This window comes from Scatophagus argus, chromosome 2, assembly GCF_020382885.2.
Source record: "Scatophagus argus isolate fScaArg1 chromosome 2, fScaArg1.pri, whole genome shotgun sequence".
Taxonomy (NCBI): Eukaryota; Metazoa; Chordata; class Actinopteri; family Scatophagidae; genus Scatophagus; species Scatophagus argus.
The window spans coordinates 600,374-625,578 of record NC_058494.1 but is presented as its reverse complement, the minus strand read 5'-3'; the positions used below and the strand labels follow the sequence as shown (position 1 = coordinate 625,578).

General features: G+C 40.0%; 1 protein-coding gene and 1 non-coding gene across 4 annotated transcripts; one reads left to right on the top strand and one right to left on the bottom strand.

Moving 5' to 3' along the window:
- Positions 1-3,985: 3,985 nt before the first annotated feature.
- Positions 3,986-4,057, top strand: trnaw-cca. The gene has a single exon. It is a non-coding gene; the product is annotated as a tRNA-Trp (tRNA).
- A 9,035-nt stretch (positions 4,058-13,092) lies between these two features.
- cep44 (centrosomal protein 44) lies at positions 13,093-25,176 on the bottom strand. 3 transcript variants are annotated; one of them, XM_046399555.1, is made up of 11 exons: positions 25,022-25,176; positions 24,673-24,770; positions 23,522-23,669; positions 23,165-23,302; positions 21,625-21,699; positions 21,083-21,235; positions 19,531-19,638; positions 18,859-18,957; positions 17,040-17,111; positions 16,378-16,415; positions 13,093-13,420 (listed from the first exon to the last, which is right to left on the bottom strand). In XM_046399555.1, the coding sequence occupies exons 2-11, from the start codon at positions 24,762-24,764 to the stop codon at positions 13,360-13,362; spliced, it is 984 nt and encodes a 327-aa protein (XP_046255511.1). In that variant the 5' UTR covers positions 24,765-24,770; positions 25,022-25,176; the 3' UTR covers positions 13,093-13,359. The 3 variants fall into 3 exon arrangements, with proteins under 3 accessions (XP_046255511.1, XP_046255519.1, XP_046255529.1); XM_046399563.1 differs by having other exon boundaries at positions 17,040-17,061; XM_046399573.1 differs by having other exon boundaries at positions 23,522-23,697; positions 25,022-25,062.
- Between the last annotated feature and the right edge of the window lie 29 nt (positions 25,177-25,205).

The window sequence follows — 25,205 nt, the reverse complement described above, 5'->3', positions numbered from 1 at the left end:
GCTTAAGGACAGTTTCATCCACCAGGCGGTCAGGAGGCTCAACTCCCTCCCTACTCTGCTCCTCCTACCCCCCAGCCCCCTGCCACAGACTCTATTTTATTAAGTTGTTCAAACCAGAAGGGTTTGGGTGAATTTAAGTCAATTTTCTGTGCTTTTATACATATCTATATCTATCTATTTTCTAGAGGGGAAAACGTTTTTGCACTGAATCAACTGGCCTACACCTGTAGTTTGTTTTTAGGCACGGTGGTGCAGTGGCTAGCACTGTTGCCTCATAGCAAGAAGGTTGCAGGTTTGAATCCTGGTCTGGACCCTTCTATGTGGAGTTCGCATGTTCTCCCTGTGCCTGCGTGGGTTTTTTCCAGTTACTCTGGCTTCCTCCCACAATTCTAAAGGCATGCACATTAAGTTAATTGGCTGCTCTACATTACCCTGTTGTGCGATTGTGTGGTTGTCTGTCTTTGTGTGATGGCCCTGTGATTGACTGGTGACCAGTCCAGGGTGTACCCCGCCTCACGCCTGTCGTCAGCTGGGATAGGCTCCACCCCCCCCCCCCCCCCGCGACCCTAATGGATAAGCGGTATAGAAAATGGATGGTGGATGAATGGATGTTTTGTTTCCCAATCAAAACAAAAAAATGTTTGTTTTCCCAATCCAAGCATGATTGATGTGTGTTTGCCATGCATTTTGGGTAATCTAAGTGAAGGGCATACATAAGCCCAAATATGAGGCAGACTGCCTGGGGAAAGTCTCTAACATTGTCCATGACAGTACTTCCCTCAAGTACGATGGCAGTGAAGATGGCCTGGAGGTGCACTGCGTTTAGATCCTGCTGCTGAGCATCTTCATTGACAACAGTCAGTACCCCAACTGTCACTAAGGCAAATGCTTCTACTTTCACTGTATCCTGCAAAAAAAAAAAAAAAAAAAAAACACACACAACTACCTTTTGAATCTGGTCTTCTTTTGGTGTAACCATAAATTCCTTCACATTGTATTTTAATTCTGTGGACTGGAGGTTTTTCAAAGTGTGAGATTGGAGAATTCACTTTCTTAATTTAATTACATTATGTACTATAAACTAATTTACTAGGGATTCAGATCATTTATGAGTGAGATCAGAATCCACCTGATTCTGATCAACTGAAAGTAATTATATTTTAAATATTTGACAATGCTGTGAAACATATTAAATATGATTTGTCAATAATTTGAGATGAGTGTTTCTTCTTTCATATGTTATTCACAAAGCAAGTGTAGACCTCACTTGAGTCATCACCAAGTACAATAGAAAAGCCTTTTACGACAACAGAGTGAAATGTCGTCACATCTGGTGACTAAAAATACAGAGAGAGAACAGACACAAGTTAAGCACTTGGTAGCATTTTGAGGGGTGGGGATATGTGTTGATATACTGTTCTGTTTTTCCTCTAATAGTGCAGGCTTATATTACAGACAGGGCTTTAAGTTTTATTAGTATAATTGGTAATATCTAAATACCTCATTTTGCACATCCCACTTTCTCTGTAAACATTTTCTTTGTGGCAATACAAACTCAACATTTCAATTAAATTTCAAATTAAATTGTTAAGTTCGTTTAAGACTAGGACCCCAAAGCAGAGACGTGTTACACTGGTGAGTGGGAACAAAAGGTTCTTTTTATGGCTCCACAAACTAAATACAGAAACAAAAGCAGGCTGAGGAGACAGTGAGCTGGCTGGCAGGAAGAAATCTTCAGCAGGAGAATCTCAATTCAGGTAACAGGTGAACAGCATGGAGAGGTAGAGCGTAGAATAATCTGGCAGCAAGCAGGAGCGAAGGCCAGGCTTATAAAGTCGAGTGACTAGGCTGCCAACAGGAGGAGCCAGCCACACCCCCCTGCCACAAGAGCTATCTTTTTCATGAGGATGATGTGTTCTAATTTTTAATTTCACCCAATGCAGTAAGACTTCTGGCCTCGGAGCTTTGGTATGTTTTGACTGACATTTGATCTGGTGGAAAATTTATGGGGGAAGGCAGGCCAACACGAACAAGTAGCTTACCTGCCTCTCAGTGAAAAGTGCTGCACAGCAGGCTCCTGTGTCAATATCTCCCTTCTGCGCAGTGGGAATGTTTGGTCCATCATCTGCGAGACTACAGTGGCATTGGGTTTTTTTCTTCATTTTCTCTATGACAATCTTCCTGGCATTTTCAAGGCTTCTTTCGTCATGTCCGTCAGGTAAATTAGGCAAATAATTGGCTTCGCCTCTTTTTGGCCGCTTGACATTCTTGCTGGACGATTCTCCCTCTGGGTTGAGTTTACTTCGTTTATCACATCCTGCTTTTCGTAGCTTTGAACGATAGTTGGCCATCTTCATTTGCTCTGTCTGAAAAAGCGTATGGGAACTGTTTAATAGCATCATTCAGGTCCTCAAGGGAGATATGATGATATCAGTCCCTTTAAGCACAGGGCTAATTCTATTGCAACAATACCCTCCAGAAGATCATGCAAAATGTTTGGAGGGTAACCATCAACAACATGAAAATGTTGCAAGCTTTCACTAAGCGGACAGCTGCCTTTCACACCATATTTTTGAGCCTTGGTTGAATCCTGTGACACCTCTTGCAAATGTTTGTCATGGTTTTCTATTGTTCTTGTTGAAATAAGCCTGTCTGTACTTCCTTGTGCTATATTTCGTCCTGCTTGGCCATACAGAACTGACAAACTTGGCTAACTGTGAAGCTTTCAAAGACCCCTCCCAAAGAATGGGCAGCCAGATTGTCTGCTGCCACAAATAACACTTTGCCCTTAACAGTGGCTCCCAAATGTTCAACATATATGCCTTGTTGCTCAAGAAAAACCAAGGTCCTGAATAAGAGGGCAGAGAATTTTAGCATAACCGTCTTTGATGTTGTTGACCTTGCAAAGCAGAGGATGCTGAATGGAATAAAGAGATGAGCGATATTTAGGGTAAATTGCTAAGTACCCAGTAGATGGCAGTTTGCTTGTGTTTTTTTTCAGGAGGTTCCCAAGGGGTTAGCCATCTCAAAATCATCAATATACATTTGAAGGGTGATCCTCAACTCTTCCTCATTTAAGAAAGCATTGGCTTTGAAACGGGGACCATCTCTGAAAGATCTGTGTTCCTCTGACAAAGCTGCCTCATGTGACATGGTCCTTTCCAGAATTTCTCTATTGCTCAGTAAAGTTTGCAGCATTTTTAGCATGGGGGCATATAACAGTCTGCGTAACCAAAGAGAATTCCTTTGAGATGTATGATTTTCGCCTGTCAGCAGTTGACATCCTTAATCAGAAGTGAATTTGAGGAATCAGTAGCGGTTTAAGGCACAGGCGAACTGAGCAGCTGCCGGGGCGGCCTTTTTTCATGACACAAGAGGGGCGGCACAAGCGCTTGAAAAGTAAAAGAAAAAAATCTGCACTGCTACATGATTTTCTATTATCTGTGATATCACTGTGTGGGGAATCGGTAAATTGGCGCCCACTGCACCTGCAGGCACACCTGTTTGCTGAGAAGGTGTGTGTGAGAAAGGGAAACCGGAGGGGGGTGGGGGACAGTTCACCTCTGGGTCTCTCCCAAATTGAATGGTGAGAGGAGAACCCCCTGTATAAAATGGTTAAAGTCAGTCACACCTTGACTTTCTTCCATATAACGCACATTTCATTCCTAATATTATAAATACAGGCCTATAATTCCTGCACGTTTTTGTTTTTCTGAATTGTGTGAAATAGGTCATACAAAACAATTATGTGGTCACCAAGGTGAATTGGTTTACTCTTCACTCCTGGTCGTGAGTGACAGTGTTGGGAAATTTGTTGATTGTCGAGTGCAAAATAAACACAGATGGACAGAAAAATGGATGGACAGAAAAAGGTCAAAGCCATCAGGTGCCCAATTTCGAAAAAAACGAAAAGAGGGAGAGGTGAAACAAGCAAAAGATAAAGGTATGCTATGTTCTCTCTGTATGATTACAGTATCCATGTCATGACCTCGTGGCGCAACGGTAGCGCGTCTGACTCCAGATCAGAAGGTTGCGTGTTCAAATCACGTCGGGGTCAATGGTTTTAAGTCTGCCTGGAAAAAGTCAGGGCACTTCAACCACCCAACCATCAAAGCTGTATGAATACCACAATTGATGGAATAAGTGAGTTAGTTTCAAGAATTTCCCTCCAGGAATTAATAAAGGAATTCTGATTCTAATTCTGATGAACAAAGCACTAATATTAATTGGTGGTATGTTTGTTAGCCTTCTTGCTATGATGCTTGCTATGCTTATACAACAATAATTCGTCTTAACAAACACAAGATCTGTTTTTATCATAAGGTTGTGCTTTGCAACAAAACTGTTACAAGTTCAGTTATTATTTAATTCCATCGCATTGGGTCCTGTAATTAGCCCATGGAATTTTCACATGTGTAGGTAGTTTCAAAAATGAACATTTGCCATTTGCTACAACTCTATTTTGTGACAAAACATATCTCAAGGAAATTCAATTCAAAATGACACCACTGGTCATGTGAATGCCTCCACAGAGGTTAAATACCTGGGTCTCCACACCAGCTAGTTGGACTAGTCCCAGCCTAGTCAAGCGAGCATGAACTGATGAAGCCTCTTGGATGAGAGGTGAAACGTCTTCAAAGACAAATAACTAAGTCCAGTTGCATTCGATTGAATTTCCTTGAGATAACCATGACCTGGATGAATGAGAATATTCACAGGCGTGACAAAACATAGTTTAACCAGTCATAACTAAAAGTGTGTCAAGCATATGTGATGGGGAAACCAGTGCTACCTTCATTAAGTGGTAAGGTCTTGAACACACCCTTGTGTTCAGGCCAAACCCCTCCTACTGCTTCCTGATTAGACTAAGGACATTTAAGCCACCTTTGGCCTCAAGGCTGCCTCTTTGTTCTTCTCTGGTGGTTGTGTTTCTTGACTCTGAGCTCCCCTTTCCTTTTTTTGCTTGGCCGTACTGGTGTCTCCATTCACTAGTGAATCAAGGTTTGTGTGAACTACTGATTTATGATGTGAAGTGGCATTAATGAACATGAACTTTTGTCCTTTTATTGTTCTCCAATGTCATGGGCACTGATTAAGCCGGGTTAGCCGGTGTACCTTTTCATTAAGGTATGTGATTTTAATCTGTAAACATCATAAATGTCAATACATGTTTTTTATTAACTCATCTTTCCTGAACTTATAGGTCATTGTCAGATGCTGTTTTGCCTGAGTACTGGTGTTGCTCTGTATTAATCCTCATATGTTAGCCTGGACCAGCTGGTGTGTTTTTAATTTTTTGTAACGTGGTTTTTTTTTTGTTTTTTCCTTTCTTTAGTGGCATTAGTCGGCTTATAGTGGAGGCTAGGCACGGTAGTGTGGTTCCCTTCATTGTTTGTGGTGTTAAAGTTTACCAGGACACAGTTGCAGTGATGCACCGTTTGCAGTGAGCACGCATGGTGGGTAAGTGGTTGCACTCCTGAAACACATCCTACAGTAGGCTGCCTCCCTTTAGCTGGCTTCTGTACTCCTTTTTGTTAATTTTGGAGTGTTTAAAAATAAATCATTTTAGTGTTTCTCTTATAAAAGAGATGTTTTTATTTTATGTTTTTTGAGTGTTTCTCTTATATCTTTGTTGATTAAAAGTGTTACCTTTTCATAATTTGATTCACCCTTGTCGTTCTCTTTCTTTACAGATATTTACATTTATTAATTCATTTTAATTGATATTAATAAATTTGGTTTGATTTTGAAACCACGTCTCTGTTTATCTAAGTGAATGAGCTTGTGTTGTCTGTCAAGATATAGTATTTCCTGGGGTGAGACCCCCCAGGTGGCGTTGTCTGGTCCAGTTCTGGTGGCCTCTGCCTTGCCACATTCTGGCATTCTCGGCAGGATCTCTGTCAAAGCAGAGATGTGCGTTTGTTTGTTTGTTTTTTTTGTTTTCTTTTTACCAGTTGTCTCAAGGAAATTCAATCGAATGCAACTGGACTTAGTTATTTGTCTTTGAAGACGTTTCACCTCTCATCCAAGAGGCTTCATCAGTTCATGTTCGCTTGACTAGGCTGGGACTAGTCCAACTAGCTGGTGTGGAGACCCAGGTATTTAACCTCTGTGGAGGCATTCACATGACCAGTGGTGTCATGTGAATGCCTCCACAAACCTCCTCGTCTTCAAAGACAAATAACTAAGTCCAGTTGCATTCGATTGAATTTCCTTGAGATAACCATGACCTGGATGAATGAGAATATTCACAGGCTTATTGTTTTTACCAGTTGGTTAATTTTATGTGCAGTCCTCATAGATGAATGTTTTAGTATCTCGCATAGTATATTGTAGTTAGCATGTGACAGGCAAAACAGCAGCTTATTTTTGTAAAGGTCCAGAACTTCAAGCAACAGGCCATGGCTAATCTCTCTTGCTCTTGCCTCCTTCATGAATGAGCTGAATCAGCTAAGAGACTTTGTGGCCCAACTGCAGGTGGAGAACCGCTTGCTGCGAGAGCAGGGTGTAGCACCTGAAACCAGTGCTGCATCAAGGGACTCTGCTGCTCCTCTTCCACCCTCTAGTGCTCCAGTAGTTGAACGACTGTTTTATGTTCCTAGAGACAGAAAATGTCCAATGTTTAGAGGAAGGACTGGTTTAAGCATTAATGAGTGGGCAGAACAAGTTCAAGCATGCATGCGTGCCCACCACCTGTCTTGGGTTGATCAGCACTCTTCATTTATATCATTGGATAATTTGTTTCTAAGGTGTTCAGGACCCAGAATGATAAGCAGCTGTAGCCCAAACCACATTGCACCAGCTCCTTCTGAACCCTCCTGGAGGTGGTGGGCCTGTGGGCTGGACAGACTTGGCAGACCCAAATGTACTGTGAGGTTCTTGGCATTGCAGCCGTATCGCTTTACGGTGCAGCAGAATACTCTGGCAGACTTCTTGTCTGTCCACCTAGTTGGCAAGACTCCAGGGAGGTAGGGAAATGTGAGAATGTGAGCAACTCCCCCCCCCACCCCCCTTCTCACTGTCTCCCGCAACAGACACTTTATGATGACGTGGCCTGCGAGACAGAGTCCGGAGAAGAAAGACTTGACGCCATGGACACTTCAGCGCCGGAAACATGGCCCGCTGCGTCCCTCGCTCACCACAACCACAACTCACCTGTGACAGTTTTCTCCCTGGTCTAGCATCCAGGCGTGTAATGATGTACCCACTACTCGTCCCACTCTTCATCTGTCTGTAAAGACTCTGGTCCTTCATACACTCACGTACACATACTCACCTGCACTCCCGGTCCGGCTCCGCTGCTCCTCCGCTACTGCAGGGGCGGACTTTTTCGAGCACGGGGCAAGGGGGCATGTCCCATTGCACTCAGGGGTGTTTGTATTTCTTTATGGTGTTGGTTATGGAGTATTTGTACAGAGTTATTGTGTGGTGTGTGAAGATATGGTGTGTGGGCAAATGAAATGGTGCATTCTTTACTTGGGTATTGATTTATTATGATTAATAATATTGTATGGACCATTATGATTTTTGGTGGACATTTCAATTGTCCAACTTTTATTAAGGCATTTCATTTCTACAACTATAATTAAAAAAAAAAAAACAGCCAAGGGTGAATAGTACCTATCTCTAATCTTCAATGACATTTTGTTGCACCTTTTAGAAAAGCATTGTCTAAAAAATTCTCTCTCATTGTTCTGGCATTTAGCAAATAAAAATAATTTTGGTAATCCTAATTGACCTAAAACTGGAAAAGTTTAATTTGATTTAATGTCAGACAGTGAGAAAAAAAAGATTATGTGTCTTTTATACAATGTATGTAAACTTCTGGTTTCAACTGTATCTGTCAAGATAGTCCAAAAAGAAAAAGGGAGTTATTTCTGACCGACAAGAAACTGTTTGGAGAGGATTATAGTGACACAATATCCTTTTTGAAGCATTCAACTGATGAATCAGTTATCAAACAGAAAATGAGGGCCACATTTCAATATCGTCAGTCACTGGTTCAAGATCAGCATAGGTCTTCAACAGTCTTGGATGTCTTCCCACGATTCCTTGACAACTCTGGCTTGGTAAAAAAGACTTTTTTTTTTCTTTTTTTTTTAAAGTGAACAATTATTCATGGTATACACTTTGAGTTTTGTTAGATTGAACAAGACTTCACCATGATGTTTGGAGAGGAAGTGGCTGGGAGATTTTTGACCAATGGCCCACGTACTTCAAACCAACCAACATGATTTCTAATGAGCATGTTGAAGACCTCTTGTCTGCGCAGCAAAACTCAGATGGCGCTGGTAAGCTTGGCACATTATTCTCTTTAATATACTTGATTTATTTGACATGGAAGTATTTCTGATTCGTCTTCTACTTTGCCGCTAGCCTGGAACAGTGACCTGTCAAGTATTCTACTCTTGGTTCACCTGCTTCCCCATGCCTCCAAAGGCCACAAGAAGAGTGCCAAAATTAGCTATCAAGTGGTTAACCATGTTGTGAGATATCTACGAGTAGGTAATTTTTTTGTTATTATGCAGTTATTTGACAGTCCTACACATTTGTTTTAATAAGTTATGTTAAGTGGTGCTACATTTCATTGTTTTCTCATGGCTCCTCTTCATGTGTTGTTATAGATCAGAGCCACACATACCTTGACGGTGTGGACCCAGGACAGCCCTTCCTCCTGTGTGCTGGTGAACAGAGGAACAACATCCAAAGGTACTATGTCATCGTTGACAACAAGGCCATCCCTTGCAAGGCACAGACATCACTGGCAGCTTTCGATTAGCTCTTCAAAGTACACTTCATCTTCAGTGTTAACTACCATCAATCCCTCTACAACCTCTACACATTCATCCAATTCAATTCAATTCAATTCAATTCAGTTTATTTATATAGCGCCAATTCACAACAAAAGTTATCTCATGACACTTTCCAATTAGAGCAGGTCTAGACCAAACTCTTTAATTAAATTGTAAAACAGAGAGAGCCCAACATTCCCCCTTGAGCAAGCACTTGGCGACAGTGGCGAGGAAAAATGCCTTTTAGAAGGCAGAAACCTCGGAGCAGACCCCGGCTCAACATGGGCGGCCATCTGCCTTGACCGGTTGGGTTGAGAGAGAGAGAGAGAGAGAGAGAGAGAGAGAGAGAGCGAGAGAGCAGGAGAGCGACAAAGAGAGCAAGGGAGAGAGGCAGAGGGGGTGGGGTGTGAGAGAAGGAGCACACAAGCAGAAATGCATAGCAGCAGTAATAATACCAGAAGTATCGAAATGTAGATAATGATAATGACAATGAAGTATACAGAAGGTATTATGGTGATTTTGATAACAATGGTAGTAACAATAATGGTAGTAGCTGTACTGAGTCTTAACAGATTTAAATCAGATTATGACTAAACACTAGTAATTGCAGTAGGTTTTGAGCAGGACGACAGCAGGACCGCAGCAGGAGGTCCAGTCATGATCGCTAGGAATCTGCGGGACAAGAAAGCACAGGGACTCCAGGGAAGAAGTTGAGTTAGTAATATGCATTAATGGGACATGAATGTGTGCAGAAGGAGAGGGAGAGGAAGAAAGAGCTCAGTGTGTCACGGGAGGGCCCCCGGCAGTCTAAGCCTATAGCAGCATAACTAGGGGCTGGCCTAGGCCAGCCCTAACTATAAGCTTTATCAAAGAGGAAAGTTTTTAGTCTACTCTTAAATATAGAGAGGGTGTCCACCTCCCGGACCGAAACCGGAAGATGGTTCCATAGTAGAGGAGCTTGATAACTAAAGGCTCTGGTTCCCAATCTACTTTTGAGGACTCTAGGAACCACAAGTAGCCCTGCATTTTGGGAACGCAAAGTTCTGGTGGGATAATAGGGTACTATTAACTCTTTAAGATAGGATGGTGCCTGACCGTTCAGGGTTTTATAAGTGAGGAGGAGAATTTTACAGGTAGCCAGGAGAAACATGGTCTCTCATGCTGGTTCTTGTCAGTAGTCGTGCTGCAGCGTTCTGGATTAGCTGGAGAGTCTTTATGGATTTACTGGGGCAGCCTGATAGAAGGGAGTTACAGTAATCCAGTCTAGATGTAATGAATGCATGGACTAATTTTTCTGCATCTTTCTGACTCAGGATGTGCCTAATCTTTGCGATATTTCGGAGGTGAAAGAATGCAGTCTTTGAAATATTTGCTATGTGCGAGTTAAAGGACATGTCCTGGTCAAAGATAACTCCTAGATTTCTTACAGTGGAGCTTGAGGCCATGGCTAAGCCATCTATCAATGCAATATCACTGCATAATTTATTTCTAAGTGTGGCAGGACGCAATCGGTGGTCCGATCAGTTTCAGCTGGGTTGGGATTTTGGCCAATCATTGTGGGAGGAGACTGCTTAAAAGCGGGTAGAGAGCACCTGTCTTCCTCTTTTGGCTTGTCAGAGGCTGGGTCGTAGTACTTCCTGGCATTCCCCCAGTTCCGTCCTGGCGTGGTGGTAGAGGCCATTGGGGGTGCGCTATGCTCCACTGATTGCTCGCTGCGGGTAGGTGTGTTGTTCTCTGGTGTCCTCCTATTTGGCGTTGTACTTGTGGCAACTTGTGCATTTGTTTGCAGGTTGTTTTTGTGCGGCGTTTATTCCTCTCCTCCACGCTGTGTCGTCCAGGACTGCCTGATTGGTATGTAAGCTAGCGCTTTGGTCCCTCCTCCAGCCACTTCTGAGTTGTTTATGCTATATGATTATGATTATGATTGTAGGGGGAAGTATAATCCAGCTGCTGCGCAGTGTCGGCCGATCGCGAGGGAAACCACTGCTGCTTTGCCGGGGATTGTTGGCTGCAACCGCGGCTGACAGCTTTGCCTCATACCGGAGATCGTTGGCTGTAACAGCGACTAACTGCTCTGCCTCATACCGGAGATTGTCGTTGGTGACAGAGATTGCCCGCTTCCGCTTTGCGCTGGATACGGCGTGCCGTCAGCGGGATTAACTGCTTGTCTCGCCTTGGGCTCGATTGCTTCGCCCCGGGCCTGCGCCGTCCCACTGCAGCCGGCTTGGCCTCTGGCTGGCCGTTCGGCTGGTTGGAGCTTCTCCCTGCGGTGTAGCCGATATACATTCATATGTATATGTTTGCGTGCACTACTGTGTGCGTGTGTGTGTATGGCGACGAGTGAGTAGCGGGAGATTATTCTGGTGTGTGTGTATGTGTCTATAGTTTCGTTTTTTTCTTTTCGTTTGTTTTGTTTTCTTGGTTAGTGGTTGTTTGTTTTTTTCTTTTTATAACCTGTTGATTTTTGTGGTTTCCCCCATTCAGGTGCTGAACCTACGGTGGTGGATGGTCCTGGTGGCGGTGTCCCTTTTGTGTTTTGCACGTCGGGTGGATTTTGTTGTCCCAGTTTTGGTTTGCTTCACGTGTGGTGTTCCAGGGGTTTTCTTGTTTTTTTTATTATTGTCTGGATCAAGCCCAGGAGGTTCAGCCCTGATTGGTTTGTTTGTATTTGAGTGACAGGTTTGTGTTTTCTTTTTTTTTGAATTCATGTATTTTCAGTGTCTGGTTCCTTTAATTTTATTGTAAATAAAATTATCAATTTTACGAGCTACGGTCTCTGCCTCAGCTGTGGACGAACCTGATTATATTACCTATCCTTGGGGAGTTAGTCCCCTGGAAAGAATTCCCTGGGTGAAACTCCCAGGGTGGCGTTGTCTGGCAACTGGTGTCGATTTCCATAGCCCCTTTTTCTCTAGCACGCGGAGGTCGCGCCCCTCGCGCCGCCACATAAGGTGTTCGGGGCCCAGAACAATAACTTCGGTTTTGAATCCAAACCACAGTGTTCAACATTGACGTGGGAAGTGCCAAAGAAAATCCCAGAGTCATGGAACTCTGAGCGAGATTTTTTTCACACTTGAGGTGATAAATATCCTTGGATGCAAATATGTTTGTTTCATCTGCGAGGCACACCACAGAAGTTCTGCACTGCTTTGTCAGCATTTAAAACTCCACCATGGTTTATATCCTGGAAAGACATTACATTTGAAATGTGGACAGTCGGGATGTACTTCATTTTGCATTTATTCAGGGTTCAAGAAGCACCTTAATCGTTTTCACAGGGACATTGTTTTGACTAATGCTGTGGACAATGTGGACATTCACAATGAAGTTGGTGAATGTTCAAGTAGGTTGAAGATGGATGAGAGCAAGGATCTTGGATTCAATGCAATTCAGTCATGGTGTCTTGTGAGAAATTCTCCTCTGATTTTTGGTGATGTAGTGGAAAGACGAAACAGTTATTGGAACCTGCTTCTGTTCTTGATTCAGAATAGAAAAAACAAACAGTTTCATTTATTTATTTTTTTTTTAATAAAGTCAGCGGTCCTTGTGCGATCAGCTGATTGTAGCGATCCACGTCGGCAAAAAAGAAAAAAGGAAAAGTTTACAAAAAAAGGGGAAAAGCCACAACTGAGGGTCGTAATGAACTTTTATTACCTGAGTGACGTCACCTTGGACCCCCGTGGAGACGGCTAGACCACAGCCAATGTCCGTGCCGGTCCTGAGTTTGAATTCAGGATGTACGACTAGGTGTGCGTCATGGCGGGGGGACTCTAACGGTTAGTCACTTTAGTTCAGGTCTCTTGGGGTACATGTAGGCCTCTCTATTGTTCGCTTGAGCACACGGCTAGAGATCCCAACAGAGTTAAATATTAAGTTATGTTTCACACTGTCTAAAGTGTTACATAGTAACATAGTTTTGATTCTACTTAGTGTTAAAAATGATACATTGATAGAGTTAATTTTTGACACTGTACACTAGTACACACTAAATTCAACACTACCAGTGTTAAATCTCAACTACCCAGAGTGTTGCTTCAGCTCTGTCACAGTGTAAAATATTTAACACTTTCAGAAGTGTTGAATTAACTCGATTTAGTATGGACCAATATCGACGCTTTTAAAGTGCTGAATCCAACTCTATTACAGTTGAACTGACACTGTTGGTTTTGCTGTACAATTCCTTACATCCCCTAATTACATGCACTGGTATACAAAACAATCAACTTTGTCGAACAAACTGGGAAAAAAGTCACAATTATTATCACGTTAATAAATAACACAAGAAACACACTCATACAAGTATAGTTTTAAGAATAAAGCATTTAATTTTGGAGGATTAATACTGTGTAATTCATTTACTCTCATCAGGTCCTTATCCCTAGACTTTCAGTTTCATGATAACAATTCTTCAACATAATATAAAAGCACCTAAAGGGGTGTCTTGGTTTGTCAAAAGTACAAGTACTAATTTTACAAAAGAAAGCAAGCTTATATATATATAACCAAGTACTATTCCTGAAGACATAAATCTGCGTCAAAATTGTGATAGTGATTTTTTAATCATAATTTATTTGCAGTGTGTTCTGGAGGATTCAGTGTTCTTCAGCAGACTGGAGATGCTTTTCAGCCTATAAATTTCAGACATACACAAATCACAAAATGAACCATGCCCTCACTGTGTTCACTCTGGCAAAACACATTTTTCATGATGGCGATACTGACATGAAATTGCAAGTAAACACAGATTTAATTAATGAAAATAATTTAGCGCAGTTGAGCTGTACCAGTGAGAAAACAACACAATAGCAGCACTCCAAGTCTGGCTGACATGAAAAAAATGGAACCTTAAATAGTATCACTGGTAACACATGTTAAACCTGCTATTCATGTCAAAATGGCTGCTGTGAAAACGTTGTAGAACAATATGTCTGTTCTTTTAAGTATATTAAATATAACAGCACATTCTCTGCAAGCTCAAGAAATATTCTCCTCTGTGAAAGAATTGGATCTGAAACAAGGCTTGCTTTGTAATATTGTTAGAAGGCCCGAAGACATCAATTGTGTTCATCTTTTAACAGAAAATAGAAAAGATAAATGATGAAATCAAGAACATAAAGGAATCACAATTACAAAGCAGAGCATCTCACTATCCTGATGAACTCAAAAATAATTTGAAATTAGAGCCCAACCAATTTTTTGGGGAGTACCTTGCCACAGCCTGCATGTATGAAGTTCAGTGTTTAAACTTTGATCCCATCCACTGTGATTGAATTGATTTAACTGTCAATTTTTTTATATATGTACATTATGTGATGTATTTTTGTTACAGAAAACTTTGATGTTTTGACCTGAGCCAAAGTAAAGCTGAATATAAGCCATCTACATTTTTAACCAACTTAATTCACAAATAAGCTAGCTAGAGCGCTAGCTATTAATAGGCTACTAGAAATGATAATAGCTGTAGCTGGGTGGTAAAGTGAATAACTCACAAACAAACTAGCTAATCTTTATTTCAATCAGATTTGCCTAAGTCTATTTTCTTTTGTGATACTGTATTGATTCTTAAAAATGTACACACTATATAGATGGATAGATGGGGCTGTTTTGCAGGGGTTGGGCTAGAAACCTTACTTCCAGTCTGGGAAAATCTTAATGCCTCAGCATATCAAGACATTTTGGACAATACTATGCTTCCAACTTTGTGGCAACAATTTGGGGAAGACCCTTTTCTATTTCACCATGACTATGCGCCAGTGCACAAAGAAAGGTCCCTAAAGACATGGTTGGATGAGTTTGGTGTGGTGAACTTCACTGGCCCACACAGAGCCCTGACCTCAACCTCATCGAAAACCTTTGGGATGAACTGGAATGGAGACTGCAATCCAGGTCTTTCTGTCCAACATCAGTGCCTGACCTCCCCATTGCTCTACTGCACAGATGGGCAAAAATTCCCACTGAAACATTCCAAAAGTCTTGTGGATAGCATTCCCAGAAGAGTTGAAGCAGTTATAGCTGCAAAGCTGTCTATGTAGAATGCAATGTCATTAAAGTCCCTGTGGTGTAGTGGTCAGTTGGCTCACTATTATTGTCTATATAGTGTAGTTTACACATGCACATGTTTAAACACCTGACAGCTAGAAAGCAGTATTCTAATCTATCCTCAGCCATTTGACTCCAAGGTAACTGAAACAAGAAGGTCAGCATGTATTGTAAACACAAAGATAACAAAGGTGTGTGAAACATTGCTTACTGTATTGTAATTTATTGCAATATATTGAATTGTAACCCATGTATCATGCACAGCCCAACTATGATTAACACAGCAGACTAAGGTGACTGGTATTAACTGGGGTGAAATCTGATCTTTTTGGCTAACCTTGGTTTGTTCTTCTGTGTCTTAGAGTTCGGTTGCTATGATCCTGTGATTCTTTGTTTAAACTCACTGGAGACTGATCAAGAAGAGAAGAAACCACTACATTAGACTTTTGTAAATGAATAACCTAACTCAACATAACAAAAATATAATGTCACACATAGATCACACATATTGGTGTTCCCTTCGTGTTACTTTTTAACTACGGTTGTTTTCACACTTGGTCCCTTTCAGCTGTCCAAACAAACTCAGAGCAATTAGTTAGTATTTTCTGTGCATATGGGAATACAGCAAACAAACTCAGACCCCTCTCAAGTGAACGAACTGAGACCATTCCCCAAGATGGTCAATGAAGTAAGATCACCCTAATTTGACAAATCATGGTAGGTGGGATTAAATTTGACAGTTAAACCAATGTGGATGGGATTAAACATGGGATTAAACCCTATCCTGTTCTGCAGGATGCACCCAGTACTTCATTTTACTGGCCAATATTGGCCTATCTCAGGTGTATCAGAATCAGCGTATTTGTTATCAATAATAAATGGAATAATTTGAAAACCTCTCGTCATAGACCATTATGCATAAATAAATGCTCTAACTCTGTCACGGCTGGGTTAAGACAACAAGGAAACTGCAAGAAGCTGTATTGACCTTTCAGTGATATTCATCACAGAGGACTCATTTATAATACATGGTTAAGCCCAGGTGTTGTCAAGAAACGTATCGACCTCCTCACTAATAATTAAAGCTATATCTCAGCACAAAAATTACAATATTCACTATAGTCCAAAATGTTCTGAACATATACAGTAACTACAAAAACTGCAAGTAATGTTTACATTTTGGAGTGTACCTACCACAGCCGAGAAGACAGTGTGAAGCCAAGTGCTGTTTCTAATGGTAAGCTGCTAACAAGTTTGTGAAACTGCTAGAAAGTTAAACAATAACACCATAATTTTTCTCTTTTAAGTATTACTAATGAAACATTAACCCTATATCAGCTACCACAGTTAATTAATACATTGATATATAATATATAATTTTACCTTCTAAAATCGGTATTGATCTCCAAAATTGAGATAAGGCCCTATTTAGATTATTTTCTCTTTTTTCAGTGACTTTTCCTATAGTTTATAGAAAAGAGATAAGTTATTTTCAGAAAGACCCAGGAAAGCGTTTAATATTGAACAACTAGAATTCAGAACTTACATGTTAGTCAAGCTCTCAAGCCTGTCTTTGAGGTCATCCTGGACAAAGAAACAGGACAAACAAGAAACTATGTTTCTAGCTCCCAAATACATATTGAAAAATGTGGGTTGAAGAAATACCTACCACTGCACCATGAAATCCTATTTAAAGCTTCAGACATGCATGTGGATGAAAACTAGTTTCTTATAAATTGTTTGAATAGATCAGTCAAATTATTCTACTCATGCTATAGTAAAACACAATTGCATAATCCAGTCATGACATTTGAGGCAGTGTTAAATTAATGTTTTGCTACCATTTATAATCTGATGTTAGTGAGGGATGAACTAGCTAACTAACTTATAACCAAAGCTTAATGTGTCTTGCTAGCAAACCCTCTGGCATAGAGGCAACGAACATGACATGGACCAAACATCACTTCATCATATAATGCAACCAAGTACAACACTGAAATCTACAAGCTCATCAACATAGTATCTACAGCATTTTCAAAGAGTCAACAAAAAATTACTTATTGCTGTGATTTTTTGAAAAAGAGGGAAGTATAAGGTGCTCTATAATTTATCCACCAATTTTAAATATAGTGACTGTTTCACTTAAATGCTGTATCAGGGAAAACAATTCAATGTTTATAACAATAGAACATTAGCCCTTTGTCTCACCTTTGAAGCATCAGACATGGAGCTGTAAGAAGAGGACAACGCAGATGACAGAAGTGGCGTTGAGGTGTTTAACTAAGACAGAGAGATGAGATTAGATGCAAGCGGTCATTTATGTGAAAATATGCTTAGTCGAGGATTCTGAAAACCTGGCTCTTATAGTACCAATGGCAGTGTAGTTGTCCCCAGCCACCTAAACTTATATAAGACACCTGTATTCATATATTATGAGCAGCATAAGGATGTTGGCTATGACATAACATCATTAATGTATTGGACTAAAGATATCTGCTGCTCTGCTGAACGGATGCTGTGTCTGTTTTGCTCGTTTAACACTAGGTTAATCTTCGAGTTCACTATGAAATTGATCATTACTGTCACACCGCAGTGAGGTCTTGTCTTGTTTTGGGTTAATGTCTCGTCATTTCCTGTTTTATTTTGAAGAGTAACTCTCCTCTCTTTTCAGGTCACTTGCCCTTCCTCATGTGTCACCAGTCTGATTGTTCTGATTACCCGATTGTGTCCACCTGTTTCCCATTACCTTCATGTATTCAAATAGTCTGCATTTCCCTCGTCTCTGCCACTGTGTTTTGTCCATGGACATTCACCCTTGCCTTGATCAAAGCCTCAGCGTCGTCCTTTCCCTTGAGTATTCTTCCTGATTTTTGTCTCTGTTTAAGAGTGAGTTTTTTTGTTGTAAGTTTGATAGTTCAGGTTTGCTCCCCAGAAACTTGATGCTGCCCACTGCTCCTGTGTGTGTTTCACTGCATGTAATTTGCTGGGTGTTGCATGTGTGTTCAACTAAGGATGGGTCAAATGCAGAACACAAATTCAGTGTGTGTATGTAAAAATATATATGCTGTCAATAAAAGCTAATTCTTCTTCTTCTCTTCTTCTAGTGTTTCTGAATAGTCTTGTTTTTTCCTCTGTCGGAGTGATATATTTTTTTGTGTTTCTTTATAGATAGTTTTAGCTGATAGTTTTTCCTCCACTTTGGGGTGAATTTCTGTTCTTTGAAATATATCCTGTCTTTTGTTTTAGCCTCCTTTTGGAGTGACTTTAAGTTCTTAGGAATATAGTTTATGTCATTTGTAATTTTTATCATAGCCGTTTGATTTTTCTCTCTTCAGAGATTATTAAGTTCTATAGCTATGCGTCTCCTGGTAGAAGGGACATGCCTCAGGAGTTTTCATAGTCCATGTGTTTGTTCACTCTGCCAAGAGGGATTTCCCAGCTGCCATATCATAATAAATTCTGCAGAAAGTACCACCATCACTGCGTCTGAGTCTAGCCTGAGCCTGAACCTGACAATTACAGTGACCACCTTTTGAACTGGCAGACGCATGACTCTTAAGAGTGGATTGAAAGGTCAGAATAGGCATATGCAACTTAGTAGCCTTGACCTTTGGTGAGCTAGGTAAGTCCGCTTGGAGGCTGCAATAATCCAGAGTACTTTGTGAATAACTCTACCACATCAGGTTCACAAACAGCGTTCCAACATGGCTCTAGTATAATGCTGATTACTGGGCCATTTGGGCTAAGCAAAAGCACAGGGACAACTTCACATGTGTCATTTGAACAACTGTAGCACAAATAAGCAATGACAACACCTCGCTATTTTACATTACATCACATTCTCTACCACTCACATTATAGGCAAGGTGCACCATATATACCAAACAGAACAGAATACTACATGTATATGTGTAATATTTCCTGCATCAATCTATTATTATTCTGTCAACCTTTAGAAAACCACTATGAATGCTACATTCTACATGTAAATGAAAATAAAGTGCCACACTATGTACACTTGTTTTACCTCTATATTTTTCAGTTCCAGTTTAGTTTCCAGTAAAAGAACTCTGCTCATCAGATTTTCCCAGCTCTCTCTTGATATGGTGATGACTTGTCCTTCATTCTGGAAAAGAATATGATAAACAAAAAAGGTTGCTGCACTGTCATGGTTTAATAAATTGTCCTTGCTGACTGTCCAACAAAGGAGAAACGCTAAATAAAAAAGTGGGATAAAACAGGGGTTCTCAACCTTGTGTAACCTAGGCCTAACTAATTGTTCATTTTTTCCCCCAAAGACCACCTTCTTTCAAATATATGAGGAAAAAAAACATGACATGACGAAAACTGGGCTGTGTGTGAAGCTAACCTCCCAAATTGTTTCAAAAACTTATGCCACTGAATCTGAGGGGAACATAGCTAGCTAACAGTGGCAAACATGTTTGTGACTACCCGATGATATTCTGTGAGAAGTGTGATGATACTCAAATGTAACTGGTCACTGAAATGATGAATTTTTATTTGAAGTTGTTGTTTTTTTTTTATTTCATTGAAATCTTAACACTGCCTCCTGCTGGAGCCCACTGGTGGACCTCAAGGCACAAAAAAACCCAAGCCCACTTGTTGAGAATAGCTGGCATGAAATAGTAGTAGTAAAAAGTAGTAGAAGTAAAAGAAGACAAAAGAATGTCTTGTCTACCTTGTCTATATTTCTCTGTTTTTCAAGGTCCTCCAGGCGTTTTTCCAGGACATCGAGCCTCTCAAGTTTGGCTTCCAGCACTGAGAGCCTTCCTTCCACCTCTGATGACTGAGAGACAGAAAAAACTATATTACATTTTAGTCTTGCATGTATTCAACCTTATCTGGAAAGATGCGGGGTGGAAACAGGGTCCAGTAAAGAACTAAAACTGCCCTGCTTTTCTCAAATCTTTCACAGAAAGGTTCCTGGCAGTACTAGCCAATAACAGCACAATAATACAAGCCAGTCACAGCACAAAAGGAAATTACTAGGTGGATAAAAAAAAGAAATGCTATGTCTGCTCTGACGTGCTGGAGTAGCGTATATGTATTAAGTAAATAGTAAATGTACTGTCTCATTTTTAGTTATTGTGTTACTGGTTATTACTGATTATTTTTGCTGCTCACGTAATGTTCTTAGCTTATTCATTACAGCAGCTAATTTCCCACTATACATTTCAACTTATACTAGGTCTGCTCAAGAACTCATAGCTCTCTCCTTTTAGTGACTTTCTCTTCAGTTCTCATAGTTTTACAGTGACTTTTCTCTTTCTGTCACTCTCCTGCTCTGTGTTGCTCTGTGTTGTTGTGTGTCAATTGTTTAAATATTTTTCTGTCTCCTTGTGTAATACTGGTACATGTAATAAATCTTGTTTCATTGTGTTGTGGGAAATGCTCCTGGTATCATAGAAATTCAACTGTTAATTGTTGTAGCTAGCCACCATCCAGTTGCCAGTGCAGAGAGCTGCCTATGAGCTTCCAAGCAGCCAAGAAGCCAGAATAACTGAAGACTGCTCGAAGGGAGCATATGTAATACAGGACACAAAGGATTATCCATGTAAACAAGGCTGGAGTTAAACATGTAACAGCACTTCAGCCTAAAACAAACTCCTTTGCAGCAGATCCTGAGGACTCCACCTACCACCCCAGCATCGAAGCAGTGCTCCCCATTTATTGGTTAAAATGTCTATGGTAACATATTTTAATGTTTAGCTCTGCTAGCCCCCATACTGTTAGCGGTGTGGATCCAGGCAAATCTAGACCTGTTCTATATGAAATGTGCCTTGAGATAGATAATCAGATAATTTTGATAAAAATTAATAAACTTGAATTGAACTGAATGGAGGCACGCTGTTTTTTGTAATTGACATCATTTGATACCTTTGGAACCATATACCAAGAGCTTTTTTCTAGTGTCTTTTTCTAGTGTTTCTGGTGAAAACTGCACAAGCTGTATAGCACATATTGTTTCAAACAAAGGAAGCTCAAGTAAATGTTCATAGAATTTCAGTGACACTCTCTTTAATGCTGGTAAAATATACAAAGATAGTCTTCACATCTATATCATATTGTATCCAAAGTGGAAAATGACCACAACTCCTCTTATTTGTTTTTTTTTAATCTTACTGACTCCATCTATTGGCAAACTGGTCTGAACTTTTATTCAATAGTTATTCAATAATGTCTTCCACAACCTTTCGCTTAGTCTGTATTCTGATTTGGTAAATGCTTACATGAAGAATGTTATCTTTGTTCTTCTCTTCTTCTGCCAGCTCTATAGTCCCATTTCCAGAACAATCAGGGGAGAATGCATCTGCATGGGGGGTGTTTTTGGGAAAACTGGAGTGATTATCTGAGTGATTCACCACAGATAGCCCAACAGACACCTGAAACACATAAAACACAGTAAAAACAAGTGAAAAGACATTTTATCAGTTCACCAATTGACATTTCAGACTGGTCATCTTTCTCAGTCATCACACCTTTCTGTCAACAGCACGCCCTGATCAGCTAACAGACGTTTACCTTTTGGCATCCTTGTTAGTGCTCCTGCAACATTAATGTGGGTTTAATTTAATTTAAACCTCCAATGAAGGTACATTATTGAAACAAGAAACAAATGAAACAAGTGAAAAGGATATTGCTTTTGTTGAACTGAAAGAGACACACACCGCTTACTGCATTATCTGGATCATTGAGTGGTGCAATACTTTTGTAGAATGGCTGTTATACTTGGTGCATTCAGTGGCAGTATTTCACTTTACACTATACTTACAGTGTCTGCTTTGGTCAGCATGGGATGAGCTGCTCCTATTCCATCCTTGTGTGAGGCAGGACATCTGACTCTGGGCTACAACACATGCAGACATACAATTCTATTGTACACTTTACAAAATAGCAGTTTGTGATATGCTGGTAGCTTGCTATTTGTTATTTCAGGTGTCCTCTAAACTTCAATACTGCCATAGCATTACTAGTACTTGTATTGGTCACATAAATTCTTTTAGGTCTTAGTTGTTGCTAAACTTTATAGTAGTACCAGTACCTTACTTTAGTAGTACTTTAGTAGTTGTACCTTACTTTCTGCTGTCACTCTGCTTGTTCCCCATGGTGTCATTCACTCAACAGTAAGGGCCAGCCATGCTCAGGTCCACTTGGTTTCTCTTTTGTGTTATAACCATGCACTGACTATGTATTTCTCAAGGTCATTTAGATTAAAGAATATATGCATGTAGAGACTAAACAAAGATACTTAGGGGTCATCATTCATTGTCGCTCACAGTCTCAGTAAAAAAGGAGATGAGTGCTCTAAATCAACCAACTATTCAGTTCTTCCTCTACTCTCATCTTGTTGGCATCTGCTCTCCAACAGGTTCATAATAGGTAAGACCCACCCTCTTGAGATTGAAAACTGCAAAATGACAACTGACAACCTGTGACCATGACATTACAGGAAGCATAATTTATGACTTTTGAATCACATACGGTAATTCAAAAACTGTGTCCAGATTTAAATATTCATCTGTACTGTTTCATGACATAGCTTATATAGCTTGATCTGGTAACAGATGTATGGAATTCAGTGCTTCTTCATTATTGGTAAATTAATAACATTACTTTGGTGTCACAAAAAAAAGAACTGATAAATTGAGTTGTGTAATGTCTCTATGAGACAAAATCTCAGATTGTATGTATTGTAATGTATGTGTATAAGGTGCTTTCACACCAAACTTGTTTTATTCAGTTGAGATAAACTCAGGCCCATTTTCCCAGTCAGTACAGTTCATTTTGCTGGTGTGAAAGCTATCAAGTGAACTCTGGTTAGAATCAAACAACCGAATCAAGACTGCTTGAAAAATTAACTCTTGGTAAGCTGTCAAAGGGCCTCTTGTGTGATTCGTTTGAGGAATGAACGCAAATGAATCAAACAGGATTTTATGATAGCAGATAATGTGAGTTCAGTATGATTTCAAAAATTCATATTTTGAACTGTCAATCTTCTGGTTGTGAAATATGTTCAGGGAGCGATTTTATAATCGATTGATTGTATAATCATGTATATTTCTATTCAGATAATTTTATTTAAAAAACAAAACAACAAAAAAGAAAAAAGAAAAAACTGGTTGGTCAAAAGCTGTTAGAACTGCTGTGCTCTTATCCAAAACCATGTGCTTTGTTATTTCATTAAGTCCATTAAAATGTATATAACCTAAATGCTTTGCTACTGTTAATGTTACATATTAAAGTTAAAGTTATCCATTCTGTACCTAATGAACACTGAACACATAAAACTAAACATTTCAAAGGCTCTGTACCTTGTTCAGTTGATTGTGTTTCTCCAGGACCAAGTTAATGATGTCACAGGTGACAGATATTTTCCTTTGAGAGAAACCCCACTGGAGGAACTGCTGCTTGGTCAATATGGGCTTGTAGTGAAAAATATCACGTAGTACCTACACACGCAAAACATACATACTCACATTGGTATGCACCACTACATGGTTTATAGATTAATTGTGAGTGCAAAGTAAAAATCCACTGCTACGTTAGTAGTTACACAATCTGTTTCAGAGTAAAGGGATGACAGTGGATTTAGAAATTGACAGCATTTTTTAATTCCGCATGAAAACACAATGAATGAATGAAGAATGAAAAGTGTGTTTTTGTGTTACCTTATAAAAAGTGTCAGTGAATCTGAGGTCAGTTTTGCCAGTCACCTCGAGTCCAGTTGCCATTAGCTGCTCAGCAAAAGGTGGTGAGAAAGAGGTGAGGGTAAAACTCACTATTGGTAGGAACGCTGAGGGATCTCCTATGGAAAGGCTGGTGGAAAGGAGGAATAATGTGCAAGCTTGTGAGAAACACAAGCGAACAACCGAGTAAATAGAGAATCCAATATACAATGTTCACACTGCACACTGCTAAAATAACTGTCACTGCTCACTGTTTACACACAGTTGTGCTTAGGTAAGGAGACATTCAGCACCTACCAAATCTGAGCATGAAATTTTTGAGATTTCTTTATAGTGTGCTAGAACCAAATAAGACAGATACTCTTTGGTGTGCTGTGCAATGTATTTGTTTTTCAATGAATCAGTCAATGCCTTTATTGTCATTGTATGCTTACGAAACTAGTAATGCTTTTCTACTGCTGCATTTCCAGCTAAAAAAGAACACAAATGCAAGATTTAAAAAACATTTAAAATAAACAATGACTGGGTTTGGATGTTGGCCACAAATCAGACAAAGTTATAAAATTGTAATAAAATGACAAGAAAAATTAAAGAGGAAATGAATGTCAAACTTAAATTAATTTTGGAAATGGGGTGAATCAAGGCAACCTTGGACCCATGCAGTGGGCAATGCCTTGTGGTCAACAGACGACATTACAGTAGTCATTTCACAAAAAGTCATAGGGAGCCTTTAGAGGTCCTGTTAGTTGTATATATTAAACAAATACCAGATAATACAGGTTCCATTTCAGCACGATTTGACCTGTACCTGGCTATTAACTGCATCAATAAACAATTTTGCACCTGAGAACAAAATAGAAAGCAATAACATTAGTCGTTGAACCATTAATCATATTTTTAACTTCCCCCCAAGAGAATTTTTCTTCTCTTCTCTCTCTCTTCTGTTCCTAATGAAAACCAGTCTGGGGAAGTGTCCATGAGCATAAAGGTTTAGATTGGCTATTAATCTTTCTACTTTTAGGTTAGGCATACATTTTTGTGTTACTGAATTGTTGTGTTGTGTAACGTAGATATTTTCATTATTATGTACTTTTATCTCTAACGTTGGTGCTAGTGGCAGTTTAACGCCCTACCCTTTGTAGTCGACACATCCTGGATACTTTATCATCCGCAAGAGAGTTTCCAGTTTACGAAGCCAGCCTTGGACATCTCCAGTAGACAGCATCTTTATCTGTGAGAAAGAAAGAGAAACGTCACCATAAACGACCGCTTTAACTGGTAATGTAAGGGTAACAAAATTATTATCTAGCTAGTTTATTGTCGAAGTTATAGCTAGCTGCAATAACGTTACAAATTTCTGTTCTGGCCACATAAGTAAGGTAGCACGGGCGAAATCGACGACACTGACGTTACAGCCCTAAACAAAAAACGTTTAGTCTAGCATTTTACAGTCACTCATTGCCGTTACAGGAAATGCAATACCTCGATTAAGTTTTCTTTAAAGTTAACACGAGCTGTTTTTGGTGTATGCCATACACTGTATGGTAGCTAAGCTAGTTTTGTTTTGGCCGGGTGATCAACATCACACAGGGGATTGGCTGTTGTGTGGTTTTTTTTGTTTTTTTTTTCTGTAGTGTCACGAGTTTACGTCAGGTCGTAATCTGTA